At 39.3% G+C, this 24662-nt stretch overlaps 1 protein-coding gene across 1 annotated transcript in view; it reads left to right on the top strand.

The window, feature by feature from the left end:
* The window catches only part of SGK1 (serum/glucocorticoid regulated kinase 1), a 112008-nt gene that overhangs the window by 55323 nt on the left and 32023 nt on the right, over window positions 1-24662 (top strand). Inside the window, exon 3 of the mRNA XM_040965670.1 lies at window positions 24576-24651. Coding sequence (XP_040821604.1) covers window positions 24576-24651 — 76 coding nt within the window. The remainder of the gene's footprint in view (window positions 1-24575; window positions 24652-24662) is intronic.

The following is a 24662-nucleotide window of genomic DNA, read 5'->3' as shown; positions in this document are numbered from 1 at the left end:
TTTATGTACTATGCATGGTTTGGATATTAAATACCAGTTCAGAGCTTCACTTTGACATGAAGCAGCTGTATCCTTGAGTTTCCCACTTATAAACTGAATAATCATACAAAAATAGCAGGGTTACTGTGAGCTTTAAATGGGAGAATCTAGGGCCAGCACTGAGACATAGTGGGTAAGGCCATTGCTTAAAGCACCAGCATCTCAAATGAGTACCACTTCAAGTTCCTATTGCTCCACTTCAAATTTAGCTCCATAATCATGTACCCAGAAATGCAGCAGAGGGAGGTCCAAGTGTTTGAGCTCCTGAACCTATATGAGAGACATGGAAGAAGCTCCTGGCTCTTGGCTTCAGCCTGGTCCAGGCCAGATAGCCCCAACTATTTGATGAGTAAATCAGCAAATAGAAGGCCTCTCTCTCTCCTCTCTCTCTTTCTATAACTGTGCCTTTCATGTAGATAAAATAAACCTTAAAAAACAAAGAAAATGTGTGGAAATTGTGTTTCATTTTGTTGGCTTCCGTTCTTTTATTCAAAACCCCAACTACCATGAAACTTTATCTTATCATGGGTGTCTATTTTAAACCACACTCATCACCTTAAAGCCTTTGTCTTATGTCTCTTTGTTCATGCAAAAAAGAATTAGAAAAGGAAAGAGAGATCACAAAGTCCATCATCAAATGAGTTTGTGGAACAAGTGAGATATTTACTAGGCATGGTGTGCATTTCTTGGCTCAGTGACATTTTATTTCCTTATTTCTTCCTCTTTTAAAAAATAAGTTATTTTATAGGGAGAGGAATAAGTGGGGTTTTTTCAGGTTTATTTCTTTTTATTTGAAAAGGTAGATTTACAGAAGAAAGGAGAGAGAGATTTTCCATTCACTGGTACATTCTTCAAATGACCACAACTACCTGAGCTGAGCCTATGCAAAGCCAGAAGCCAGGAGCTGCTTTAGGGTTTCCTGTGTGGGTGCCTAACGCTTTGATCCATCCTTTGCTGCTTTCCTAGGCCATAAGCAGGGAGTTGGATGGGAAGGGGAGCAGCAGTGACTAGAATCTGAGTCCATATGGGATGTCAACACCACAGTGTGAGGATTAGTTTGAGGTACCACTATGTCAGCCCCTCCTTATCACTTTCAATAAATTACAAAGAAAGCTGAAGATTCAGTTTGTCTTTCTCTAGAATATTTTTTTTCCAATTTCCAACCCTGAGCCCCTAGTTCTGAAGGTTATATCTCCTCTAAAGGTCTTCTATTGACAGAATCTATTGACGGAGAGCACTTGAAGTGCTCTCATAGAAAAACAACTCCACTAGCATTTTATCTCTCTGGATAGCACCCCCTTTGAACTGGAAGATTTTCTACATACTCTCAAGAAAAACTTTCTTAAGCAGGTGTGTTCTTTTATTTAATTTACAGGAGATATTGGCTGCTTGGAAAACTAAATTTTTATGTCATAATGTGTAAATAAAACCGTGTTTTATTGCTCTTTAAGGTTTTCTCAAAGCTGATCTCATCATTTCAATCTCATCAAGTTTTCATTCTCTTCATCTATTCTCATGGATAAAAACATAGATGAGTTTAAAAACATAAACAAAAATTATCTTCGCTTGATGAGCAACTTCTCCAGCTTTCTGGAAACAAGTCAGGCAGTATAATTCATTAGTGAAAGGTTAATGAATAAGACAGATTGGAAAATCAGTAGGAATTTAATTTCCTCAAGGATCATATTGAAACATAGTAAGGTACACTGGAAGTGTTTGCAAAGGCCATAATTAAGCGTCCCAAGCATCATTTTGTTATGCGCTTTTGATATGCCTTCTTCTCAGATAATTTAGAAAGAAAACATAATCATTAGTCTAATGGTAGTATATATTTTCATCATCTTATTGCTAATTTATTATTATTGCTTTTATATTTGCAAGCTAGATAAAGTAAAATTTTATGGCATTTTAAGTATGTTTATTTTTAGTGTATTCATCTGAAAATTTAGAAATCATTTTAAAGCAATTCAATGTACAGTCAAGTTCATACTCAACAGCAGATTAAAGCAACATTGAATGGATTTCACAAGTTCAAAGCAGCTCTATGATCCAAACATTTCATTTCAAGGCAAAGCTAGAGATGAATCTAGACCCATTGTCTCTGCTGCCCTCAGACTGGTAACCTGTCACTCCATGATTCATGAGCCCCAGCATACGACCATCAGCTTCACTTGCTCAGTTCCTTCCTGTACTTTTAATTCCATACATCTCTTTCCTCTACTTTTTCTCATTTAGTCACATCATTAAAATCCTTGGCTTTCTTCTCCTCTGTGATCATTGCCAATGAGTTCCATTAAATCATTACACTTTATCTCAAAATCCTTTCTATGCCTTCTCATTTTATTAAGCTACACCACATAGAGCATGTCAAATATTAAAATTGTTTTTTTGGCCAAGGGTGCTTTGAAGAAGCCACATGGGAGTTCTCGGAGTCTTCCTCAGGAGATTTCTGCCTTAAAGGCCTCCTTTCCAAGGCCTTTCAGAAGAAAAGGACCTTTCCTCCAGCTGACGTATTGGCAGGTACCCTCCTACACAACCTGCCACAACATCACAACTCTGAGTCACTGCACCCACCCTTCCTCTGTCTTTTGTTGTCAACACCCACTCCTCTCCATGACACTTCATATTCTGTCATCACTTTGGGTCTTCATGTCCTTGCTTTACTCTCTGCTCTTTCATAAGCAACCATCCATCTGAAGAAATTGAATATTCACATTGATAATTCAGCTAACAATAACACTAATAGTAAAACTGATAACTAAAACATCCCGTTTGAATGTCTGCTGTGCATTAATGGGTGTCTTTAACACTTAGCATGAATTGTTTTGTTTCATTTCCACAACTATTGCACGAAAGACACCATCTGGCTCTCACTGTTGCGAGCATTTGTGGAGTGAATCAGTGGATGAAATTCCGCTCTCTCTCACTCAAGCATGCTACCTTTCGGTATTTTTTGAAATGATGAAAGGTGCAGTGTGTCACAAATTTAAGCCATTGCATTGTAGATTACTCTATACCCTATACCTATATACAACTGACAGCACAAAGGATTTGTTCATACCAGCATCTACCACAAATGTGTGAGTAAGGGATATTTTACAAAGCTATGGTGACTTTATCTTACATTTTTATAAGATCTTAACTGTATTTGTGGTTCATTTTTGACTGAAATGTTACCATGCAGCACATGACTGGATTATGATTTCCCATTTGCTGATGAAGAAAATACATTGTTTAACAAGTTCATGGATGCATGCAGGCTATGAAGAAGCAAAGCTAGAGTTCCAGGTTATGTCTGACAGTAACAATGGTTCCCCTAAGGTATAATTATTAAGACTCTTTCACCATCCTTCTGAGGTTTCATTCCTTCATCACCCTATCAATGGCCAGGTTTTGGCCCCATTAATAACTTATGCATCCACCTGCAAGTGTTTAAGTGTTTGAACTCTGACTTCCTCTTGGCTAGAATATGTTGACCTGGTTGGCCTTGTGATTTCTGCATCTGTTGGTCATGGTCTGCAGTCATTTCACTTACACAGCTTTTCACCCTGTGAGGATGCCCCGGCTGAAGCTTCACATCCTCCCTCCATCCCTGAGACTTCTGCAATATCTCTCATGTGTTTCCAGCAGACCCAAGAAGCTGCACCTGGTCTGCAGATGGCTTACAGCAAGTCCACATCCACTTCATTTGCAGGTCAGAGAATGCAGCACATTTCTTATCGTTTAAGAGGTCATCTGCGAATGTGCCCACTGTACCCTGTGGTCTGATGGCATCGAGTAATTTGCTCTCTTGCATCCAGCTTTAAAGATCTGCTGTCATTCCCTAACCCTTAGTAATGTTTCCTTTCTGTGCCCAAAACGCTTTTTCTCTAAGACCACAAACTGATGGGATTTAGGACTAGAAAAGGCTATGAAATTCCTGCAACCAAGCCTCCCCATGTTATAAAGAACTGAAACTTACAGGAGTCCATAACTCACACTATCAGCAGAAATTGCTGAAAGATTAAAGGTAGCAGAATTTTCCCATGCCCTTTCAAAAAACATTGATTTCACGAGGATAGTTCTGATGATCTCTTATTTGCCAGGCTGTGCTTTAGATTAAGGTCAGTTAGAGAGCTCTTGAAGCACATCTCTTTCTCTAGATCACTGAGCATTTGAGAAGCTGGTGCTGCTATCAGAGGGAAGTACCACCAACTGTTATTGTAGCAGCACAATGAGATTTTTTTTTTTTTGGTTGGGTGGGACACTTTGTTTCAATTTCCTTTGCACCAGATGGCTGTCTCCCAAAGGCCCCACACTCCTGGAATCATGAGGATTCCAGATGTGCTTAATTCTGGCATTATTCAGTAACAGGTCAGCAGCTCTCTTTCTGCCCAGTGCTTGCCTGTATTCAATCATTAAACTGTAGTGAAAAATGCATTTTGATGTGCTCCGTTTCTTTTTGTTCATTTCTTATTTCAATTCTGAGCTACAAGATAAGCATTGTGCAATATCCTAGGCTTTTTAGAGTTTAAGTAGTTAAAAATTCTACTGTACAAATAGAATATTCTAAAACCGTATTGGAGAACATCTGAGACAATTAATTCCCAGGTGCCAGAGTTTATGACATCCCCTTTCTTAATATATTGAACTTGCTCTGAATCCAATTATGCTTTCCACTTTGCAAAACAACTCATTTTGTACATTGGTCAATAGAATCTACTATATTACTAAATATTAGGAGAGATATATATTTTCACTTTATTGTGCTCCAGATTCGAGACCCTTATTAAGAGCAGCCTGTCTTGTTTCCCAGTTGTTCTAATTATGAGTACTAATTATTTCCATCTTGGTATCTCAGGACCATCTTTTGAAGCGTGAAAGTTTTGAAGGGATTTCAAAAATAACTGACTGACTTTGGAAATCATGTGAGAGAATTAATACTTTTTAATGCCAATTAAAATACATCTTAAGTCAGTTCATGAGATCCTCGCCCTACTTCTTTAGTTTCAAGTCAGCTCTGGATTTCTGCCACACTGGAAGTCATTGCCAGAATCTCCTTTATTTCTGTAGCAGGGAGTCCAATTAATGCTGAAAAGTAACTTACCTCACCTTTAATACTAATAGGCTTCCCAAAAGCAACTTTCATATCTAATTTTTGTCACCCGTGAGAAAATTTAATAGAATTCAAAGATCCTTCCCACAAGTAAAGTTCATGATTCTCTAAGGTCCTGTGGTCACTTTCCTAATTCATAAATCAACCATCTTTGCTCTCATGAAGTATAATACAGGTGTGTTTAAGTAGGAACTAGATGGGAGAAAGAAAGATGATCTTCCCAGATGAAAGGCAATCATTTTCAAAGAACACAGATAATGTCCTCCAGAAACCTACACTCTACAGAAAAGAATTTGCAAGTCACAGTAGCTGTGTGAACCACCATTCTGAAATTTTCTGTAATTATGTGTACTGTTACTACAATCAGTATCAAGTTTATTCTAATCTAAAATGCATGGAATTGTATTATATAGCTTATTTGCTCCCTTCGGCATACCATGACTTGACAAAAATGATGTTTTGGTGGAAAACCCCAACAATACGAGTCAGGCTGTGTAATGGGACAGAATAAGCAAAAAGTACAACCATATTCTTTGAAAATTGTTGTATTTATGAAGTGGAAGAAATTCAGTTGGTTTTATGAGAAGGCCGATGGAAATGAATTCCAAAAGTAGAATGTTTTCATTCAATGATGAATTCCTTTATAAGAATACAGCAGGACCTAGGGAATGACTGCTTGGATGTTTTGTTGTTCAAAGGCAGAGTTGGTGGGAGGTGTAGAGAAAACGAAAATAGTAATGATGGCTTCTACCTGAGTCCCATTAGCACTTAGGGCATTATTAGACTCTTGATTCTTGAGAAAGGGAAAATTGGAGCTCAACAAGTAGCAAATCATTTGATTCTGCAATTAGTATAATTATCTCAAAGAAAAAGAAAAACACCTTTTTAACAAGTTTTAGAATAAGGCAATTTTAGACACTTGAGTTACATATAAGCCATCTACAAATAGTCATCCCTTAATGATTTTTTTAAAAACCACTTAGGTAGGGCTATTAAAGAAAATACCAAATGAAGCATACAAGCAATTATACAAAGAGGAACTACTCAATATTATGTAAAATGTATTAGAATTGAGTCATATTTAAATTTTTTAACTTTTTCACTCTTTGAATTCTAGTTCCTGGAATCTCTCCCTCATGATTGACTCACAATCTATTTTGGAACAGACTTGCCAATACTACAGTCCTTTCACTACACATTTTAGACTGAATGCAAGAAAGTCAAGGACTGATCAAATCATCGGAGATTTCTGACTAAAAGACCTCACACTTTCACAGCCCTAGGCTAGCACTGTGCAAAAGGGCATCAGAGTCAAGAATAACCTCAACTTTCCACCTTGGAAGTCATGTTTCCCGAGACTGTGTTTGGAAAAAGGAGTGGATTAGAAAAAGCTTGTTCACAGGTTAAAGTGAAACACTTGATCCTGGATCTTGTTCCTTATTGAAAACGCTAATGTTTCCATTTCTTCCTACCAAAATCCTCTACTTTAATAATGAAATTTCATTGTTTTTAAGTAGTCCCTCCCTCTTTTTTTTTTTTTTTTAAGATGTGGAGCTGCAGACTTGATCCCAGGCTTTTCTCCCCACATAATTCATGGTGTTTCAGTTAAATGCCTTGCACAATTAACATTAGCACCATAATTTCAGGAAGACGCTCTCTATGGACTTGAATACGGGGCCTAGGAAAGCGTGCAGATTTGGGTAGCTCATCCCGCACATCCTGCGTCTCCAGACAACAGTTGCACAAAGAAAAGGGTACCTCATTTTTCATGGCTCTGGAGATGATTGTATGCCAGCCATCCTCTCTTGATATTTAATAAGCCTTACACTGTAGCCAACAGCTCTATACTTCAAACACACCCTTTCTTTCATACACTCAGTGCAGCCAACCAACCACCACTTACTCAAAGCTCTTTATCAACATCAAGAAGGTATTCAATTACTATCTGGCCTCCTTGTCTTTTTTATTTATTTGAAAGACAGGGTTACAGAGAGAGAAAAGAGGGGAAAAAGGAGAAAGAGATACCTTCTATGCAGTGGTTCACTCCCAAAAGGACTACAACAACCAAGAGTGCGGAGCTCCATGTGGGTCTCAGGGTGGGCATTCTCTCCATCTACATGTATTTATCTTTACAATGGCCTTTTTCAAGACAACTTTTTAAATAACTTTGATCTTTTTTAATGCGATTGGCTGGTTTCAGACAAGGTTACCTATACAGAGTAGAAGGTTATATTAATAGAACACTGACACATATTCAGGATTTCTCAACAAAACATTTGCAGAAACAATAACCACAACTAAAATAGATTTTTTGTTCCACTATTTAATTTTTTTCCAATATCTTTCTTCTATTTAATCTTGGATGAATTTTCCAGTTCTGTGTTTTTCCAGCAAATTCCTTGCCAAAAAAAAGGGGGGGGATCAAAACTAGCCGTATAATACCAGCGAAAGAACTATGCCAATTTAGTTTGGCATCAATTTGATTATGAACAAATTTAGAGTCTTTAGAAATGTTTGAGGCTATTTCTGCATGAATTACACTTAAATCCCATATATATTGTTTTCTTTCTTTCTTCTTCTTTTTTGGATAGAGGCTGAAAATGATTACAACACATACTAATGTGCAGTTTGGAGTTCAATAATCTCTCTGTAAGTTCAGGCCTTCAAAACGGTAACCAAAGGTAACCTTGCCTGGCATGGTTGGTATCAGTCTCTGGGAAGTTCAACAAAGTGCTTTCCTGGCTTGTGGATTTCCATTTATTTTGGGAGGGAACCAAGTCCATGGAAAAATTAGTATCAATAATGATTAAACTCCGTAGGACTTATAGTAAAGTCCTCATTATACTGCCTGCTTCCCTTTAGCTGGTGACACAAACTTAACCACTCTTGGTTGGTACTAGTGCCTTTTCTTTGTCCAACCTTTAGAATTCCAAAAGAGAATCAAAGATGTGACATGGGATGAACTTCCATGCAGATTGACCCCTGCATCTACACTGAAAGACATGTGAGATTGTCACCTCAAGACACACATTTTTTGTTTGTTTGTTTCAGTAGCTACACTTTACATCAGGTCTTTTGAAATTATAACATTCATCCAGCACAACACTTTCTAAACACTGATAAGGCTGTGCTGTTTACAGTAAAATGTGTGCAATCGGTTGGCAGGGGGCCAGTGTGGTGACCCAACAGATTAAACCTCTGCCCACTGGCACCAGGAACCTGTATGGGCACTGGTTCCTGCTCCAGCTGTTTCCCTTCCCATCCTGCTCTCTGCTTATGCTTTGTGAAGGGAGCAAAGGTTGGCCCAAGTTCTTAGGATCCTGAACTTATGTGAGAGACCTGGCTCCTAGCTTCAAATTAGCTCAGCTCTGGCCATTGTGGCCATTTGGGGAGTGGATCAGTGGATGGAAGACTACCTCTGTCTATCTTTCCCTCTCTCTAAAATCATCCTTTCAGCTAAAAAAATCGTATGAATGATAGGTAAGTAGTAGATTTATAGAACTAGGTACAGGACTTGCACCTTGGTATAGTACAGTATGCCTCTGACTATAGTGCCAGCCTCCCATAGAGGTGCAGATTTATGTACTGCCTGCTCCACTTCCAATCCAGCTTCTTGCTTATGGACCGGAGGGCAACAGAGGATGATTCAAGTCCTTGGGCCCCACACTCATAAGGGAAATCGAGAAAAAGCTCCTACCTCTTTTTTTTTTCCTTTTAGTCCTTTATTATTTTAGGAAATTAATATGTATCTTACTTAAATTAGGCATTTACAATATTTGCTTTTTTTTTTAGAGAAAAATTATCTGAAAGGCAGAGTAAAAGAAGTAAGGAGAGCTTTCAACCACTGGTTCACTCCCTAGTAGCTGGGGATGGGCTGAGCCCAGAACTCCACAGGGGTCTCCCAGGTGGGTGGCAGATTCTCTCTCTCTCTGTCTGTCACCCTTTCAAATAAATAAATATATATATATTTTTAAAATTCACTCTGTATGTTAGTATGAATATAACTTTCTTTTCCTTCATGAATAGCTGACCAAATACTGTTTATTGGAACTCCCTCTTTTTACATGAGGCAGAGAGAGAAACAGTTACTAGGCATGCCGAAGCATTTTCCAATTCAGATCATCAGTAAGTAGCTTGGGTTATTTAAGAGTGTAATAATATACTAATGCATTGACATAAGATTTGATCTGCTTTAATGCTATTTTGAGAGAGTTAGAGAAAGAGAGAATGCCTCCATCCGCTGGTTTACTCTTCAACGCTCATAATTGTGAGGCTGGAGCCAGGCCAAAGCCAGAGCAGGGAACTTAGTACTGTTCTCCCATGTGGTTGTCAGGGAACTCAATCATTTGGGCCAGTTCTGCTACCTGCCAAAGTGTATAGTGCAGGAAGCTTGGGTCAGAAACCAGAAAGGCATCAAGCATCAAATATTCCCCTTGTGGGATGCAGGGGTTTTTCTCTGCTGCACTAAATGCCTTTTCCTGACCCAACAACTTATGAAATAGATCCTGAATAGAGTTAAAAGTTGATGTCTTTCTGTTTTTTGGAGGGTTACACAAACTGCTGTGTTTTGAGCTGTTGTCCTCCAGTCTTTGTCAGCTAATTATTAAAAGGTCAAATTCTATTAATTATCATCCAGTCATGGGTTAATCTCTTATACCCTGAACTGAATATGATTTTTTTTTTTACTGTTTTTTCTTGTGGCTTGCTTTTAAAATTTATTCATTTTCATTGGAAAGACAATTACAGAGAAAGGAGAGACAGAGAGCTGGGTCAATCCAAAGCCAGGAACCAACAGCTTCCTCTGGATCTACCACATGGATGCAGGGACCCAGGCCTTGGGTCACCTTCTGCTGCTGTCCCAGGTCACAGACAGGGAGCCGGGTCAGAAGTACAATATCCAGAGCACAAGCCAGTATTTTTTTAAGATATATTTGCTTATTTTTTGGCCTATATTTTATTTTATTTTTTTAATTACTTTTTTTAGTTTTGACAATCTACATAGTTAATTACAGTAAAAAGATTCAAGGGATATAGGAAAGTGGGTAAGACTATTATTTCCATATTGTTTCCTTTATCTATCTGAGGTAAAGGGGGATATAGAGGGAGAAGTCCTGCCCAGTTTCCCACCCTCCCCAGGTCCCGGATGTAGAGTATGCTCTGAGGTTCTTGCTCAAGTGGTTTTGATAGTTCAACAGTTATGAATCGCTGCCAATTTCGCCACTGCAAGCACCATGAGGTCGTTGATGAATCCACTGACTGACATAGTCCATCATAGAGTCTCCATTTGCCCAGTATTTCACTGCCAACATATAGCTGAGGTGGTTGACTGACTTGTTCTGTCTTTTGTCTTTTCTTGGTTAGGGTTCTGAGTCCGGCATTTCAATTGGGGAGATCCCCAAAGAAACTTTGTCTGAAGTGTTCCCAGACCAGATTCTTGTATGTGCTAGCAAGCACAGGGCCCGGCACAGTCCATCGTCCCAATCAGCTGGTGGTTGCAATTGCTGGGTCGGTTCTGTTTCCAGCCCCGATTTCCACTGGAACCACTGGGTGTTGCAGTCCAGTCTGGTTCTGCCCAGCACATACTCGGCCCTCACATAAATGAGTGGGAGCTGCAGCCTAGTTGGAGCGACCCACAATAACCCCCACTAGGCCCACACAAGCCAGTATTGATGTGGGATGCCAGCACCACAGGTAGAAGCTTTAGCTTGTTATGCCACTGCGCCAGCCTCATTTTTTGTTTGTTTCCTTAATTGGTTAGTTGGTTGGTTTGGTTTTTACATACAGACTTTTCGGTGGCTTTAATTTAGGAGCAAAACTTGGATAAAAGACATGCTAAGCCAATGAAATAAAAATCTAGAAATTCTAATTGAAACTTTGCTAGTGCTGTCCCTGAGACCTCACTGTAGGTATTCTGGGTGCATGGAACACAGTGCATGTGCCTGGGTGCAAGCTCACACATAGGAAGAAGTCATTGCCAACCTACGTTTATCTGTGTCTTCATACATGGGCATTTTTTTTAAAGAACCGACTAGAATCTGTTGGTAGTGGTTAGTGAGACATGGTGATAGATCTTTTCTCCCAAGAATTTCATCTGACCCTTAATATGATCCTTCTTTAATACCAATTTAGTGAAAAAAACAGATCACCTTCCTAAATGTTCAGAAAAGATTTTTATCCAGTTCCTTTAAGAAGTTAAGCATATGTGACGAATACAAATGAAACTGGAACTTCTGTAGGCTGTAGAGCAAATGCAACAAAACAAAATGAATTTAGCAGTCGTTTAAGTAATCGGCCATTCTAATGCATTTTTCTTTGTGCACTTCGGTGCTACAGGATTCCTCGGGTTGAGTTCAATGTGACAGGGAAGAAAACTTGCAGAGCAATATGGTTACCAAACACAGCAAAAGTGAGACAAAACCTTTCCATCAGTCTTCCTCTCGATATCTCTTCTGCAGCCACCATGATCTAGGGCAATAGCAACCACAAGATCTGAATTCTGATTCCGTTTACAAACAGGATTTAGAATTCCCCACAGGAGATCTTGAAGTATATTAAAAATCAGGTCATATAAACAAGCATCTCTGTTAGTTTACATGGTATATGCTTCTTGTTTTGAGTGTAGTTCAGTAGTAAAAGAGATAAGCAAGAAAAGCTTGTGTTTATTATTTGTTTGTTAACAAATCTCCACTGTTTGGCTTCTGTGGCCCAAATCTGTATGCTACTATGCTAAGAAACTGGAAATTTGGGATTAGAATAGTTAAGGACATGCATAGTTCCACCCTCCAAAGAACCTACAGTATGAGGATGTCTAAATTATAAATTAATATATTATATGATAATAACATAAGTGTTTTGTTTCACTCAAGATTCAGGTGTATTTTTGTCTTATGTGTACCTCTGTTGTTCCCCTGTTTAAATTTTAATGTTCTGGAAATGTAGATTTGCTCCTAATTAAATTTGAACTATTGCTTTGTGAAAATGTGTCCTATTTTATCATCTTCATTTCCTCCATAAGAAACTATTCATGAGAATGACAATGTGTTTTGTACCATCTGGGAAGAAAATAAATGCTGATGCTATCAAGAATGAATTCCATCCATTTCTCTCTTTCACACAAATTAATAAGGCAGAAGTAAGTGCTAAAGATAAAAGGAAAAGAATTTAAAATACAAATTTCAAATAAGGCTTTATTAGCATACTCATTTATTGCACACATCCTCATTACAAGTTGCCTCATTTACTTGAGTCTGGGCGAATCTGGAGGCAGTAGAAAGTGAATGAGCATCTGGGCTAGCTTCAGTTTCCTCATCTGTAAATAATGATCATACTTTTTTGATAGGACCGTTGTGAGTTTAAGGTGAGTCAACTAATGTCAATTTCCTAGAACAATACAAGAGTACTTCAAAAAACTTCTGGAAAATAGGATTAAAAGATGCCCTCCTTGGCATAGAGACTTTTTTTGGAGGTTGATTAGCTACTTCACAAGATTTTCCACGGATGCCTCTCCCTTTCCTAGTCTGAGTGTGTGTGACAAGAGCTTCGCTCCCAGACAGCACAGAAAAGACATGTGCTGGCATATAAACCAGGATGTGAGTCCAAGAACGGACTCCCAAGCATATTGCAGAGTCTGGGACAGGGGATGTGAGAACAAGAAAAAACATCACAATGCTTTAGGACATCTTTTTGGGAGGGAATTAAGCATTTGTTTGTGATGAAATTATGACTGCTTTCCAGGCTTTTTTTTTAAATTATTATGACAGTTTCTGCTTTCTTTCTTTCTTTTTTTTTTATTATTATTTACGTTGCATTATGTGACACAGTTTCATAGGCTCTGGGATTCCCACATCCCCTCCTCAAACCCTCCCACCATGGTGGATTCCTCCACCTTGTTGCAGTATTACAGTTCAAATGAAGTTGAGATTCTTTCATTGCAAACATATACCAAGCATAGAGTCCAGCATCTTATTGTCCAGATAAATTCAACAGTTTCTTGGGGAGACCATCTCTGATCTGAAGGTAGGGCTGGCAGAATATCATCCCGATCAATTAAAAGCCCCAAAACAACATCAACAACAATTTACAACATTATGGAATTATTTGACATGGTATTGAGTAACCAATATGTTAAAAAAAAATGCAAGTTCTTAATCACGTCCTGTGACTAATTCATTGACATTTCAATTTTAGTTTATATATAGAACTGGCTGCTATACACCTTAAAATGGCTATAGGGTACTACTATTCAGCTGTCTCGTGTCTATTTTCATTTTAGTATTTAGCAGTTTATAGTGTTGAAGTATAATTTTGCTGAACTTGGTAGATTTTAGGATAGTCTAAAATGGCTTATAACTCTAACAAGGCCTTTGTCAACAGTTGAGGTGCAGAACAGTTTTAGGAGGGGTGTACAGAGAAATCTTCAACACCTTAGTGAGGAGTAACTGATCTTTGTGTTCTACCTAGTAAGGTATATGTGAATCCACGCTGACCGTTTCCTGTCTGTTTCTAAGCTTTCCTTGTTGTTCTCTATCTATTCTAATTTTTTTGTTTGCTTTTGCGGGGGAGGCATGGAGGACTCTGGAGCAACTCTAATGGTCATTGCAAGAGAGGGTGTAGATCCAATGTTGAAACTAAGTTAGGACCAGAAAAAGCTCCTCTCCCTAGTCCCGAAGGAAATTTACTGTTCTGTTTCTGTGGACCACTCCTGGCTCCTGGCTGTTGTTCTGATGACCTTGGATCCTGCAAGGCAGGATTTGGGCTTCTTCCATCTCATGTGGTAGATCCAAATGGAGGTGGGTGACCTCAGAGTTCTCGGCCTGCGAGGGCACTCCAATTCCCCATGGTCTCCTTGTCTGTTGGGATGTAGTCTTTGGTGCCCATACTGATAGTCCTTGGTGAGGATCTGGGAGTCTTCAGGGTTGGGATACAAGCCTCTTCCTGTCCACTTGCTCCACTCTGGGCACACCCCCCCACCCTGTTCTGTGCATGTGACCTCCTGTTTAGAGGTTGTCAGGATCGCTCCTGATTTCCCTTATATGTATCTTTGTAGTTTTATATTGCCTAATGCTGATTCGAGTCTGTTGTCTATGAGTTAACTGTTAGGTTCATAATAGGTTATACTTCACGTCTTCCTCACATATTCTAAGGAGATGGGAGATTTCTCTGCTCTCCCGCCCCATTTCCGAGTAGCTTAGGGTCTTAAAAAGTATTTTAGGTTTTACAATTCTTTGATGTAGATCATAAGCAGTCTGACTCACATTGATTGTTGGTTCATTGGTTACATCACAATACCTTACTGCATGAGATACAGGATGCTCCTGCTTTCTTTTTGATGTGGCTTTCAGGGTGCTTGCAGCCACTCCAAATAGATTTTATTTTTTTAAAAAAGATTTATTTATTTATTGGAAAGTCAGATATACAGAGAGGAGGAGAGACAGAGAGGAAGATCTTCCATCCGATGATTCACTCCCCAAGTGACCGCAAGGGCCGATGCTATGCAGATCTGAAGCCAGGATTCAGGAACTTCCTCCAGGTATCCCACGCGGGTGCAGAGTCCCAAAGCCTTGGGCCATCTTCAACTGTTTTCCCAGGCCACAAGCAGGGAGCTGGATGGGAAGTGGAGCTGCCAGTATTAGAACCGGCGCCCATATGGGATCCTGGCACGTTCAAGGCGAGGACTTCAGCCGTTAGGCCCTCCAAATAGATTTTAAAAGCTAGCATGTCCGTAATTCCTTTCTTCCAAAAGAAGAGAGTGTCAGTTGTTCTGAAAGTGATTTGAAATAACTACACCAAAAATATGTCAGGTTCATTGTAAATACTCCACAAAATATAGTAATTATTATTCTGAAATAATTAAAATGCTGGATGTGCTAAGAAGTGCCTTGCTATCAGATTGCACTGGAATTATACTCCTTTCCTGAGACAGATGAAGGTAGCAATATCATTCATTTCTCAGTGGCAGCCTGGTGCCCTCAAATATATAGAGTGTCCATTAGATCCTCACCCAGGGTCCAGATTCACAATCATGGTTTGTATCAGAGGACATCTGTGGCTGAACCTTAGCAAAAAAAAGATGGATAAAATACAAATTCAATTCATGGAAAGATAAAGGTAATTTATGGTAAATGGCAGTATTTCCTAGAGACTTCTAAAAATTAAATAAAAAAGAAAGAAAAAATAAAAGGTGAAAATAAAGCAGCCTATGATGTTATGCCAGAACACCTAGAGAAAACATATGGAAATGGCATGGAAAAAATACCTACAAAGGGCAACAACTAACACAGGATCCGGGAAAGCTCCCAGACTCGTATTGTTATTCTTAACTTCCCAGAAGTTAGGAGCTCAAGTGGCGCAGCTGGAAGCAGAACCGGCACCTCTTCAAGTGGAAATCCAGGACCTAGTAAAACTATCCACTGCTCCACAAGCTGCATAGATACTTTTTCATTCCCTGGACACTCTCCTACTTATTTCTTCATGAGCCTAATGACCTGCCTACAGAATACCAAAGAGATTTGGATAAAGAATCATTGTCAAGATGTGTGATTAAGTTGGCTAAGTGCTATCCCAGTTGTGCAAAGAAAACCTCACATCATTGCCATTCAAAACTTTATAAAAGATGTATTCATGGTGGTCTTGCTTATGTAGAAAAGCGCATTTCATATTTTTCAGATTTTTAAACATATGTTTTATATCAAAAACAATAAAGACCAAATGAAATCTTAAATATATGTATGTATATATACATAAACATATATATATACACACACACACACATATGTCTCAATACCTGCTATGAGTGAGTTTTTCAACACATTTGGGAACCTCCATAAAAAATTAACTCCACATTCTGGACTCTTGGGATGGCCCGAAACTAACTGGTTCTGCAGAAACACTCTTTATGCAAACCAAGGCTTAGAAGAAATATTTGTACACCATTAAATGCTGTACTGTGAGGCTACTGTGTGAGAAAAACAGCAGATATTTTAATAGGGATGTCTAATGCCATTCACAACAGAAAAAGAAACCATGCATTTGTTAACAATTGCACTTGGTAGTTTAAACTCAGTGGCAAAAGCATTAATGGAATATTGAATATCTGAGTATCTTTTTCTGAAAGAATGGTAGACATTTCAATTATAGCATAGAGCAAATTATGGTACCACTTCCCCCTAGGACGTGATGTAGCTTCTGAATAGCAAAGCAATAGAAACGTTATCTCCTAGAACTTCATATAAAATCCAGAACCAGATTTCTTTTTTTTTTTCCTCTTTTGTTAAAGACAGAAACTTTGGGAAATAACTTGAGGACAAAACAATGAAGAAATTTAGTGTTGTTTTCAGCGTTTAAAATATTTCTCTCTGCTCCAAAAAGCCATACAGTTGTTGTGTCTCCATTGCTTGAGCGGGCCTGAAAATCACTCCTGTTATTCCTTGTACAGTACAGTGACTGGAAATAGCCACACTTAGTTTCTTGCTTGTATCCAGCGAGTAAATATTGCTTAATTTATGTGACTTCCATTTGGCAGAAGTAGGTTAAGCAGTCAGAGAGCCATGAGGCTCTTAAAAATATGTGGTTAGCCTCATTCCCTGACTTGCTTTGATGGGGCCCTGGCACTGTTATTTCATTTTGTAAATTCCTTATTGTAATGCGTACCTATGACTGAGAACTACTGGAGAGCAGTGTGTGTAGGTGGAACAAAGAAAATCTAGTCATAATATTTTAACAAATCAAAATGATTTATTGAATTGAATCTGTGCAAAGAGCTTTGAAAATCACCTTTTCCAGCCAAATATCGTGTCATAGATAACACCGTGAAACATGAGAACAGTTGCCCATTAATGATTTTTCCAGTGAACAAAGTATAGCCTAAGCAGCTTTCTGCAGCTTTAAGCAAGGTTTCTAAAAACACTAAGTTTAAGGAATAGCAGCCACATTGCAGCCTTCCGGCTAGGTTAGGCAGTAGTTTCTACCACTTCCCCTGAGTTAAAACCTCTTTGGATCCTTTATCACGGCAAGGTTACAATTCAGGTGGATTAAAACACTAGAGAAAAAAAGGGAGACAAGGAGACGTGTGTGTTAAACCACGGTATTTTGACATGATGCTTATCTCCTTCAATTCTCGTCACTCAAACTAAGATTTATGATCCTCTTTTTTAGTTATTGATAGATTGATAATTTCTCCATTCCACACAATTAACTGAATGCCTCCTACATGTGAAACACACACCTTTGTGACCCATAATGTTTACAAGAGAACCTAAACAACCAATAAGAAAATTGTATTTGGGGAGGTAAATTCCATGGAGAAAACCAAAGCAGGAAAGGGCTGGAAGTTTCCATTTGAACAGACAGACGTCCTGAGAATGGGACACTCAGTGGACACCTGAAGGAGGTGAGAGTGATAAAACAGGCAGTTGAGCGAAGAAAGCCCCAGGTGGATGACCCAGAAAATACAACAGCTGCAAAGAAGTCTCCCTGCCTTTCTTGTTACTCTTTGCATATAGATGATTCAATTAATAGGACTCTATTAGAAGATCCTGGATTCTCTCTCTAAGTCATTAAACTCCTTTTTTGTGTGTTTCATGGTATGATTATAGTTAAGTAATAACCATCACTACCAGTTATTGAAACAGTGTAGCTCACCTAAATTCTAATGTTAATCCCCAACTCTAAGGTTACCAACATTTCAATAAAGAGAATAAAGCTGAAAGAGCTTAAGCAGCTTTCCCATGGGCATGCTCCCCGTGAATTATGGAGCTGTTTTAATTTTAATTCAACGTGTCTGATTCCAACGTGCCTTTGCTCTAAACAATTACACTGCTCTGAACAGCTATATACAGTTATTTCTACCAACTCCACGCTAGAATCAGAGCAAACAGGCTTCTCTTAACCACAGTAAATGCATAATATATAACATATATAACTTCTATCTATATAAGAAGTTACTATAAATCATCTTTGTATCCTTGAAAGTTTCCTGCTTAACTATTAAATAAGGAAAGTGGACTAAATCATGTGTTAAACATTTCCAATCCCCAACACTATGGCTCTGTAATAAGTTACTTCTGGCTACTTTATTGTCTTTGAAAACAGGAGCTATAGAACTATTTACATGTCTATAGTCACTAGACCTTTGTAGATTGCACTCTGAATCAGACACAGCCCATAAACACCATGCTATAAACCATTTTACTTGAGAATTTAATCATAGGTTTTAGAGTGAATACCTGAAGGTTGAATCGAGACACCTTGACCTTATTTAGGCTCCCTGGTGGAAACTCAAATGCTTGGAGGTTCAGGCAGGAAATGTAAATGAAATGAAGTGGGTGCCTGGAATTGGTTATGTTCCAACTAAAAGCAACCATTTCAGAAAGGCTGCAAAGTGTGTTCCAATTAAACCAGGCTCTATGTCTCTAAGTTTGCTGTATGTTAACCTTGTAGAATCAGAGATGCAGACCTGGCATAGTAGTAGCATAGCAAACTAATCCTCCACTATGGCATTAACACTCTATATAGGTGCCAATTCATGTCCTAGCTGCTCCACTTCCTGTCAAACTCCCTGAATACAGACTGGAAAAGCAATGGAGGATCGCCCAAAACCTTGGGACCCTGCACCCATGGGAGACCTGGAGGAAGTTCCTAGTTCATGGCTTTGGGTCAGCTCAGCTCTGGCTGTTGTGGTCCTTTGGGGAGTAAACCAGTGGATAGAAGACCTGTTTTTTTGTCTCTTTTTCTCTTTATAAATCTTCCTGTTGAATTAAATAAATAAACAAATAAATACTTTAGAATATGATTATTAAAAAATAAATGCAAAATGCAATCCTTGCCTTTGATATTGCCAGGGGCAAAAAAATACCTAAGGTTGACTCCTTAAAGGATCTAAAATGCCTGTATATCATCATGTCATTTAACTTAATTACCTTTTTGTACCCATTTAAATCATGAGCATCAGAGCAGAGCAAATGACTGACAGCAAAGACTGTTCATTTGCTCACACAGACGGCTGTGGTTCCCATCGCTTTGGCTATTGTACAAACATTTATCCACAAAGGTCTATTCAATGAATTACTGAACTAGTTTCAAAACTGAGGATAAGTCTGGGTTTTGAAAAACCTGTGTTGATAACTTGTGCGTGTGTATGTGTGTATATATATATATATATATATGTGTGTGTATATATATATATACACATATATAAATATCAAAATGTCATATGGTCTCTACTAAATACTTTGAAGAATTCAGTGGAAAATGTAATTTGAAATATGTGTTTATTTTGTTGCAAAAATTCCTGGTGCAGACTATTTTTTAATAATGCCTGGATAAAGTATACTATTTTAAAAACATAATAGTTTCAAACATGTTTTCCATAAATGGTTAGAAGTACCTTGTATTATTTTGTCAATTAAACATTTTTTAAAAGTTTTATTTATTTTTATTGCAAAGTCAGATATACAGAGAGGAGGACAAACAGAGGAAGATCTTCTGTCTGCTGGTTCACTCCCCAAGTGGCCATAATGGCTGGAGCTAAGCCAATCTGAAACCAGGAGACTGGAGCTTCTTCTGGGTCTCCCATATGGATGCAGGGTCCCAAGGCTTTAGGTTGGAGGGGAAGCAGGGCCACTGGGACATAAACCAGTGCCCATATGGTCTCCCGGTGTGTGTAATTTTAGCCAATAGGATACTGTGCTGGGCCCAATTAAACATTTTTTAAACAAAGAAAGAAATTAATGTCAGTGTTCGGTTGATATCTTAAAGTGTGTCACTTGGGACTTGGACTCCAGCTATCATTCATTCGTATAAGTTACATTTCCTTCTGGTCTTCAGTTTCCTCAACCATAGAAAAGAAAGGAGGTGAGAAAAATTCCTGTCATGTCCCCAAGTCTCTGATTCTCTCATCTCTACTCTTAGTGTAGAATACAGGAGATGTTCAACTTTGTAGAAATTTGATCTGGATATCTTGCCCTGAAGTAAAATTAAAAGAAGTGCTTGCTGGGCCAAGCAGGAAACATAAATAAGAAAAGTGGGTTTAGTGACAATTCAATTTAACGAATTTGCAGTCAGAGCCAAATTGAACAATATCAAAACCACCAAGAATGTAAATGCAATAAAACCACCGAAGGAGGAACATGTGTCCAATTGCTTGGTAGAAGACTCTCTTCAGGGATCAAGTACAGTCCCCAAGCTCCAGGTTCTGTAGATATAATTAATACTGAGCAACTGAGGAAGGATAAATCATTAGTTTGCAGAGCTCAAGAAAAGAACTCATCATAAACTCACTAATTGCTTCACCAAATTCCTCAAGTCGTTATCTAAGCAGTCATCTTTATGGGGTTGGGTGACAGGTGCACAAGCCGGGGGACATGGTGCTAGAATGACATTGTGTGAGCACATCTTCATCTTGTCATGTGTGAAACAGAAAACAGTGGTCCTGAGTACTGAAGTATAGACTAAACAAACAAAACAAACAAAAAAATCTTATTTGACTCTGTGTGTGTGTGTGTGTGTGTGTGTGTGTGTGTGTGTGTGTGTGTGTGTGTGTGTGTGTGTGTAATAGCATCCTAGGTGATATGGTATTGTAGGTCAGAAATGGAGTGAGCGCTCCTAGAGGGACTTTGGCCAAGCATATGAACAAGGGCGCCTGGGTACACTGAAGCTCAGCCACACTAACTTGAATAAGGAATGGTGGGCCTCCTCATGATATTTTGGAAAGGAGAACTTGTATTGGCAAAATGCTGGTTTTTATTATTATTATTATTATTATTAAGGTGGTTGTTAGACACACACAGGCCTATTTTGCACTTGTTTACTTATTTGTACACTTGAAATTTCCCATAACAAAATATCTTAAAATTTTACAATACCTTTCTACTGTTCTGGTTATAGCACTACGTCTTTGTCCCTCCTCAATCATGCTCGTATTGTAAATGGAAGAAATCCTTCTGAAGTCTTACTTTAAGGAATGAAGGGAAAAAAGAAAAACTCCAACAGCCCATTGTACATTCAGCCAACATTCAAACCCTGGGTGCTGCCACTTCTTCAGCATCAACTTTGTGATGAGCCACAGGCATCTAACAAAGACTCAACAGGATTGCTATCTGATAATGAATTTTCTCACTTCCATAAAGTACCTGAAGTGATCATAGTTATGAAGTGTTGCCTGCAAATTGCTGCAGTAATACTGCTTTTTGTTATTTTGTTCATGCTTGCGCATTAAACAGGTTACATAAGCTCTACAGGTCATTTGTCATGAATGTTTTGATTCTTGAGAACCATGAAGAATGGTATTTCTCGATATGTCACTTGATTTTTTTTTTTCACGAGCACATTTAGGGATCTTTTTTCTTATGTTCAATTGAAGAAAGCTTAATTATCATGTGTCATGGTGAAGATTGCTTTTGGTCAACCTTGTTGAGAGTTCTGTGCCCATCCTGGACGTTGTTTCCCAATTCTTTACCCAGATTAGGGCAGCTTTCCTCTATTATTTCATTAAACACATTTTTAAAATTTTATTTATTCTTTTTGGAAAGTGAGACATACAGAATGGAGGAGAGGCAAAGAGGAAGATCTTCTGTCTGATGATTCACTCCCCAATTGGCCGCAATGGCTGGAGGGGAGCCAGTCTGAATCCAGGAGCCTGGAGCCTCTTCCGGGTCTTCCACATGGGTACAGGGTCCCAAGGCTTTGGGCCATCCTCAACTGCTTTCCCAGACCACAAGCAGGGAACTGGATGGAAAGCAGGGCCACTGGGACACGAACCAGCTCCCCTATGGGATTCCAGAGCATGTATGATGAGGACTTTAGCTGCTAGGCTATCGAGCTGAGCCCATTAAATACATTTTTAAACCCAGCTTCTCCTTTTGCACCTTCTGGGACTCCCATAACTCTTATATTTGGCCTTTTGATAATGTCTCTTAATTCTTGAATACTTTTTTTTAGCTTGACCCAACTCTGCTTCCGGCTTTTTGATTGCTTCCCCCCGGTGACAGGAAGTATCTTACAATTCTGAGATTCCTTTTTCTGCTTCCTTCATTCTATTTTGAAGACTCTACTGTACCTTTAATTTGCTCCAATGTATTCTTCATTTCTGATATACCAGCTTTCATTTGATTTATTTCCAGTGGCATATATTCCTTAAGTTCCTTGAACTCCTATATTACATGTTTCTCATTGTTGAAAAGACATTTTATAACAAGTGTTTTGAATTCTGTGTCCCCAACTTTCTAAATGTCTTCCTCAGTTAACTCTGTGGTTGGCATAGGGTTTTGCTCCTTTGCAGAGGAGTCTTCAATAACATCTACTGTGGCTTTATGTCTTCTTTTGCCCTTGGTCATTGTACTTCTGGTTAGCGGATTCTTCTGCCTAGGGCAAGTTTCCAGGCTGTGTCACCCACAGGTCTACAGTTCAATTTTACTAATTTTGATTGGTACACGGCTCTTTGTTTGCAGTCACTTGTGCCAATCCCTCCAGCAAGTTTCAGATCTGGGCTCTTACGTTAATCTTCCACCATGGTCTCTGTAGCCCAGCCCCTGACTCAGCACTCTACCTTCTGTGATCTTGTGCAATTGTTGCACAATTGTCTGTACAACATTTCTCCCAGTTCCAATTCACACAGTTCCCAGGATGACAGCACATATACAGCTTACTGTTGTCCTGCAGTGTCAAAGTCTTTGCCACACTGTACGAAATCGCACTTGAAGTGAAACTCGTGGAGTTCTTGATCTGCTGACCGTTAGGTCTGGAAGCTATCTGGACCTATTTTGAGTGGAACCTGAAGCATGCCACGTCGTCACTATTCACTGAGCCAGAAATCAGTTGGCTCCCATCTTAGTGCATGTGCAGTGCTGTCCTGTGACCATTTCCTTCCTACACAAGATGGTGCCCGATTCAGCTCTAGTGGGGGGTTGGACTGTGAAACCCATCCTTTTCCCACACCACCTGTTTGGCATGCACTGATCTGTTGCTGCTTTTGGTCAAATCAAGCAAATCAGCAGGATGGGCAGTTCTTTGTCTGGGCTCGCCTTCTGACTTCCCAGTGAACTCCCCTCCCCACCTGGTGGCTGGTGGAGTTCCAGCCCCTGGTGGAGTTCAGAGTGCCATTTGCTGAATGTCGCTGGGGTATTGGGTCACTGCAGCACCACACCGTTGTCTCCGTTGCTTTCCTGTGCCCATCAGTCTCCAGGTGCCCCTCTGTAGTCAATCTGTTCTCTCCTATTTCCTGAAATGTACCCTTTATGCTTCATCCTGGCTAATGTTTCTCTGTCTGTTTAAACATGTTTTCACCCTATTCTGCCATCTTGATTCTCCCTGATGCTGAATTTATTCCAGTTAGGACATTTTAGAATTCAGAATCAGGCCTAGCATAATAGTTCAATTTACTAACTTTCCCCTTGAAAGCACTGGGATTCCAATATGGGCAGTGTTTCATGTCCACTGCTCCACATGTGGACATGGAGAGCAGTGAAGGATGGCCCAATGTCTTGGGACCTGCACCCACATGGGAGACCCAGAGGAAGCTCCTGGCTCCTGAGATCAGATTGGCTCATCTCCAGCTGTTGTGCTCATTTGGGGAGTGAATTAGCAGATGGGAAATCTTTCTCTCTGTCTCTCCTTTTCTCTCTAAACCTGTCTTTCCAATAAAAATAAATGAGCATTTTAAAGGGAGCGGGGGAAGATTTTGTTGATGGACCAGTGTTGTGGTGCAGTGGGCTAAACCATCTCTTGGGACACTGGTATTCCATCTTACACTGCCAGTCCAAGTCTCAGCAGCTTTATTTGTAATGCAGTTACCTGCTAATACACCTGGGAAAGCAGTAGAAAATGGCCTGAGTTCTACAGTCGCTTTCATCCCTTTGGAGACACAGGCTCTCTCTATCTCTTTTTCTGTTGATCTCTCAAACAAATACATAAATCTTGTTTTTAAAGAATTACTAAAGGAATATAAAATAGATTCATTTTGAAGTGTTACTGAATTCAGAGCAGTTTTTGTTCATTGGCATTTTCCCACAGATTATATATTAAAAGTCCCATTTCTGTTATATAGAGATCAAACCACTTTTAATGCAGTGAGAATTCTTGCACTAATATTTTGCCTATCATTGAAGCTGAACATACACAGCTGTGCAGTTTGGGCACTGTGTTCAACACAGCAAGAAAGCCAAGGGCAGCTGTACTTGAACCCCTACGTCCTTACCTAGCCATCAGTCTCAGTGGTGAAACTGCTTTTGGTCTAGGATGGTCAGCCATTCCATTTACCTAGGACTGGAGTTTCCCAGGATACAGGATTTCGGTGCGACAGTTACACAAATGGCCCTGGGCAGGGCACAGATGTAAGGGGTATGTTAACATCAGCTTTAGGGATGTCTTCATGAGAAAGGTTGGGCAGAAACAGCTGCACTGGTGAAGCCATTTTCACATTATGTTTTGTTCTCCTTGTATTTTAAAGGTGAAAGAGCCATGTAATCCTGCCAACATCCTGACCAAGCCTGATCCAAGAACCTTCTGGACTAACGATGACCCAGGTAACGTTGGG

The sequence above is a fragment of the Ochotona curzoniae genome, unplaced genomic scaffold (genome assembly GCF_017591425.1).
Source record: "Ochotona curzoniae isolate NIBS_2020 unplaced genomic scaffold, NIBS_Ocur_1.0 scaffold_3890, whole genome shotgun sequence".
NCBI lineage: Eukaryota > Metazoa > Chordata > Mammalia > Lagomorpha > Ochotonidae > Ochotona > Ochotona curzoniae.
The sequence above is the reverse complement of the archived record's forward strand: the minus strand, read 5'-3'. Positions and strand labels throughout refer to the sequence as shown.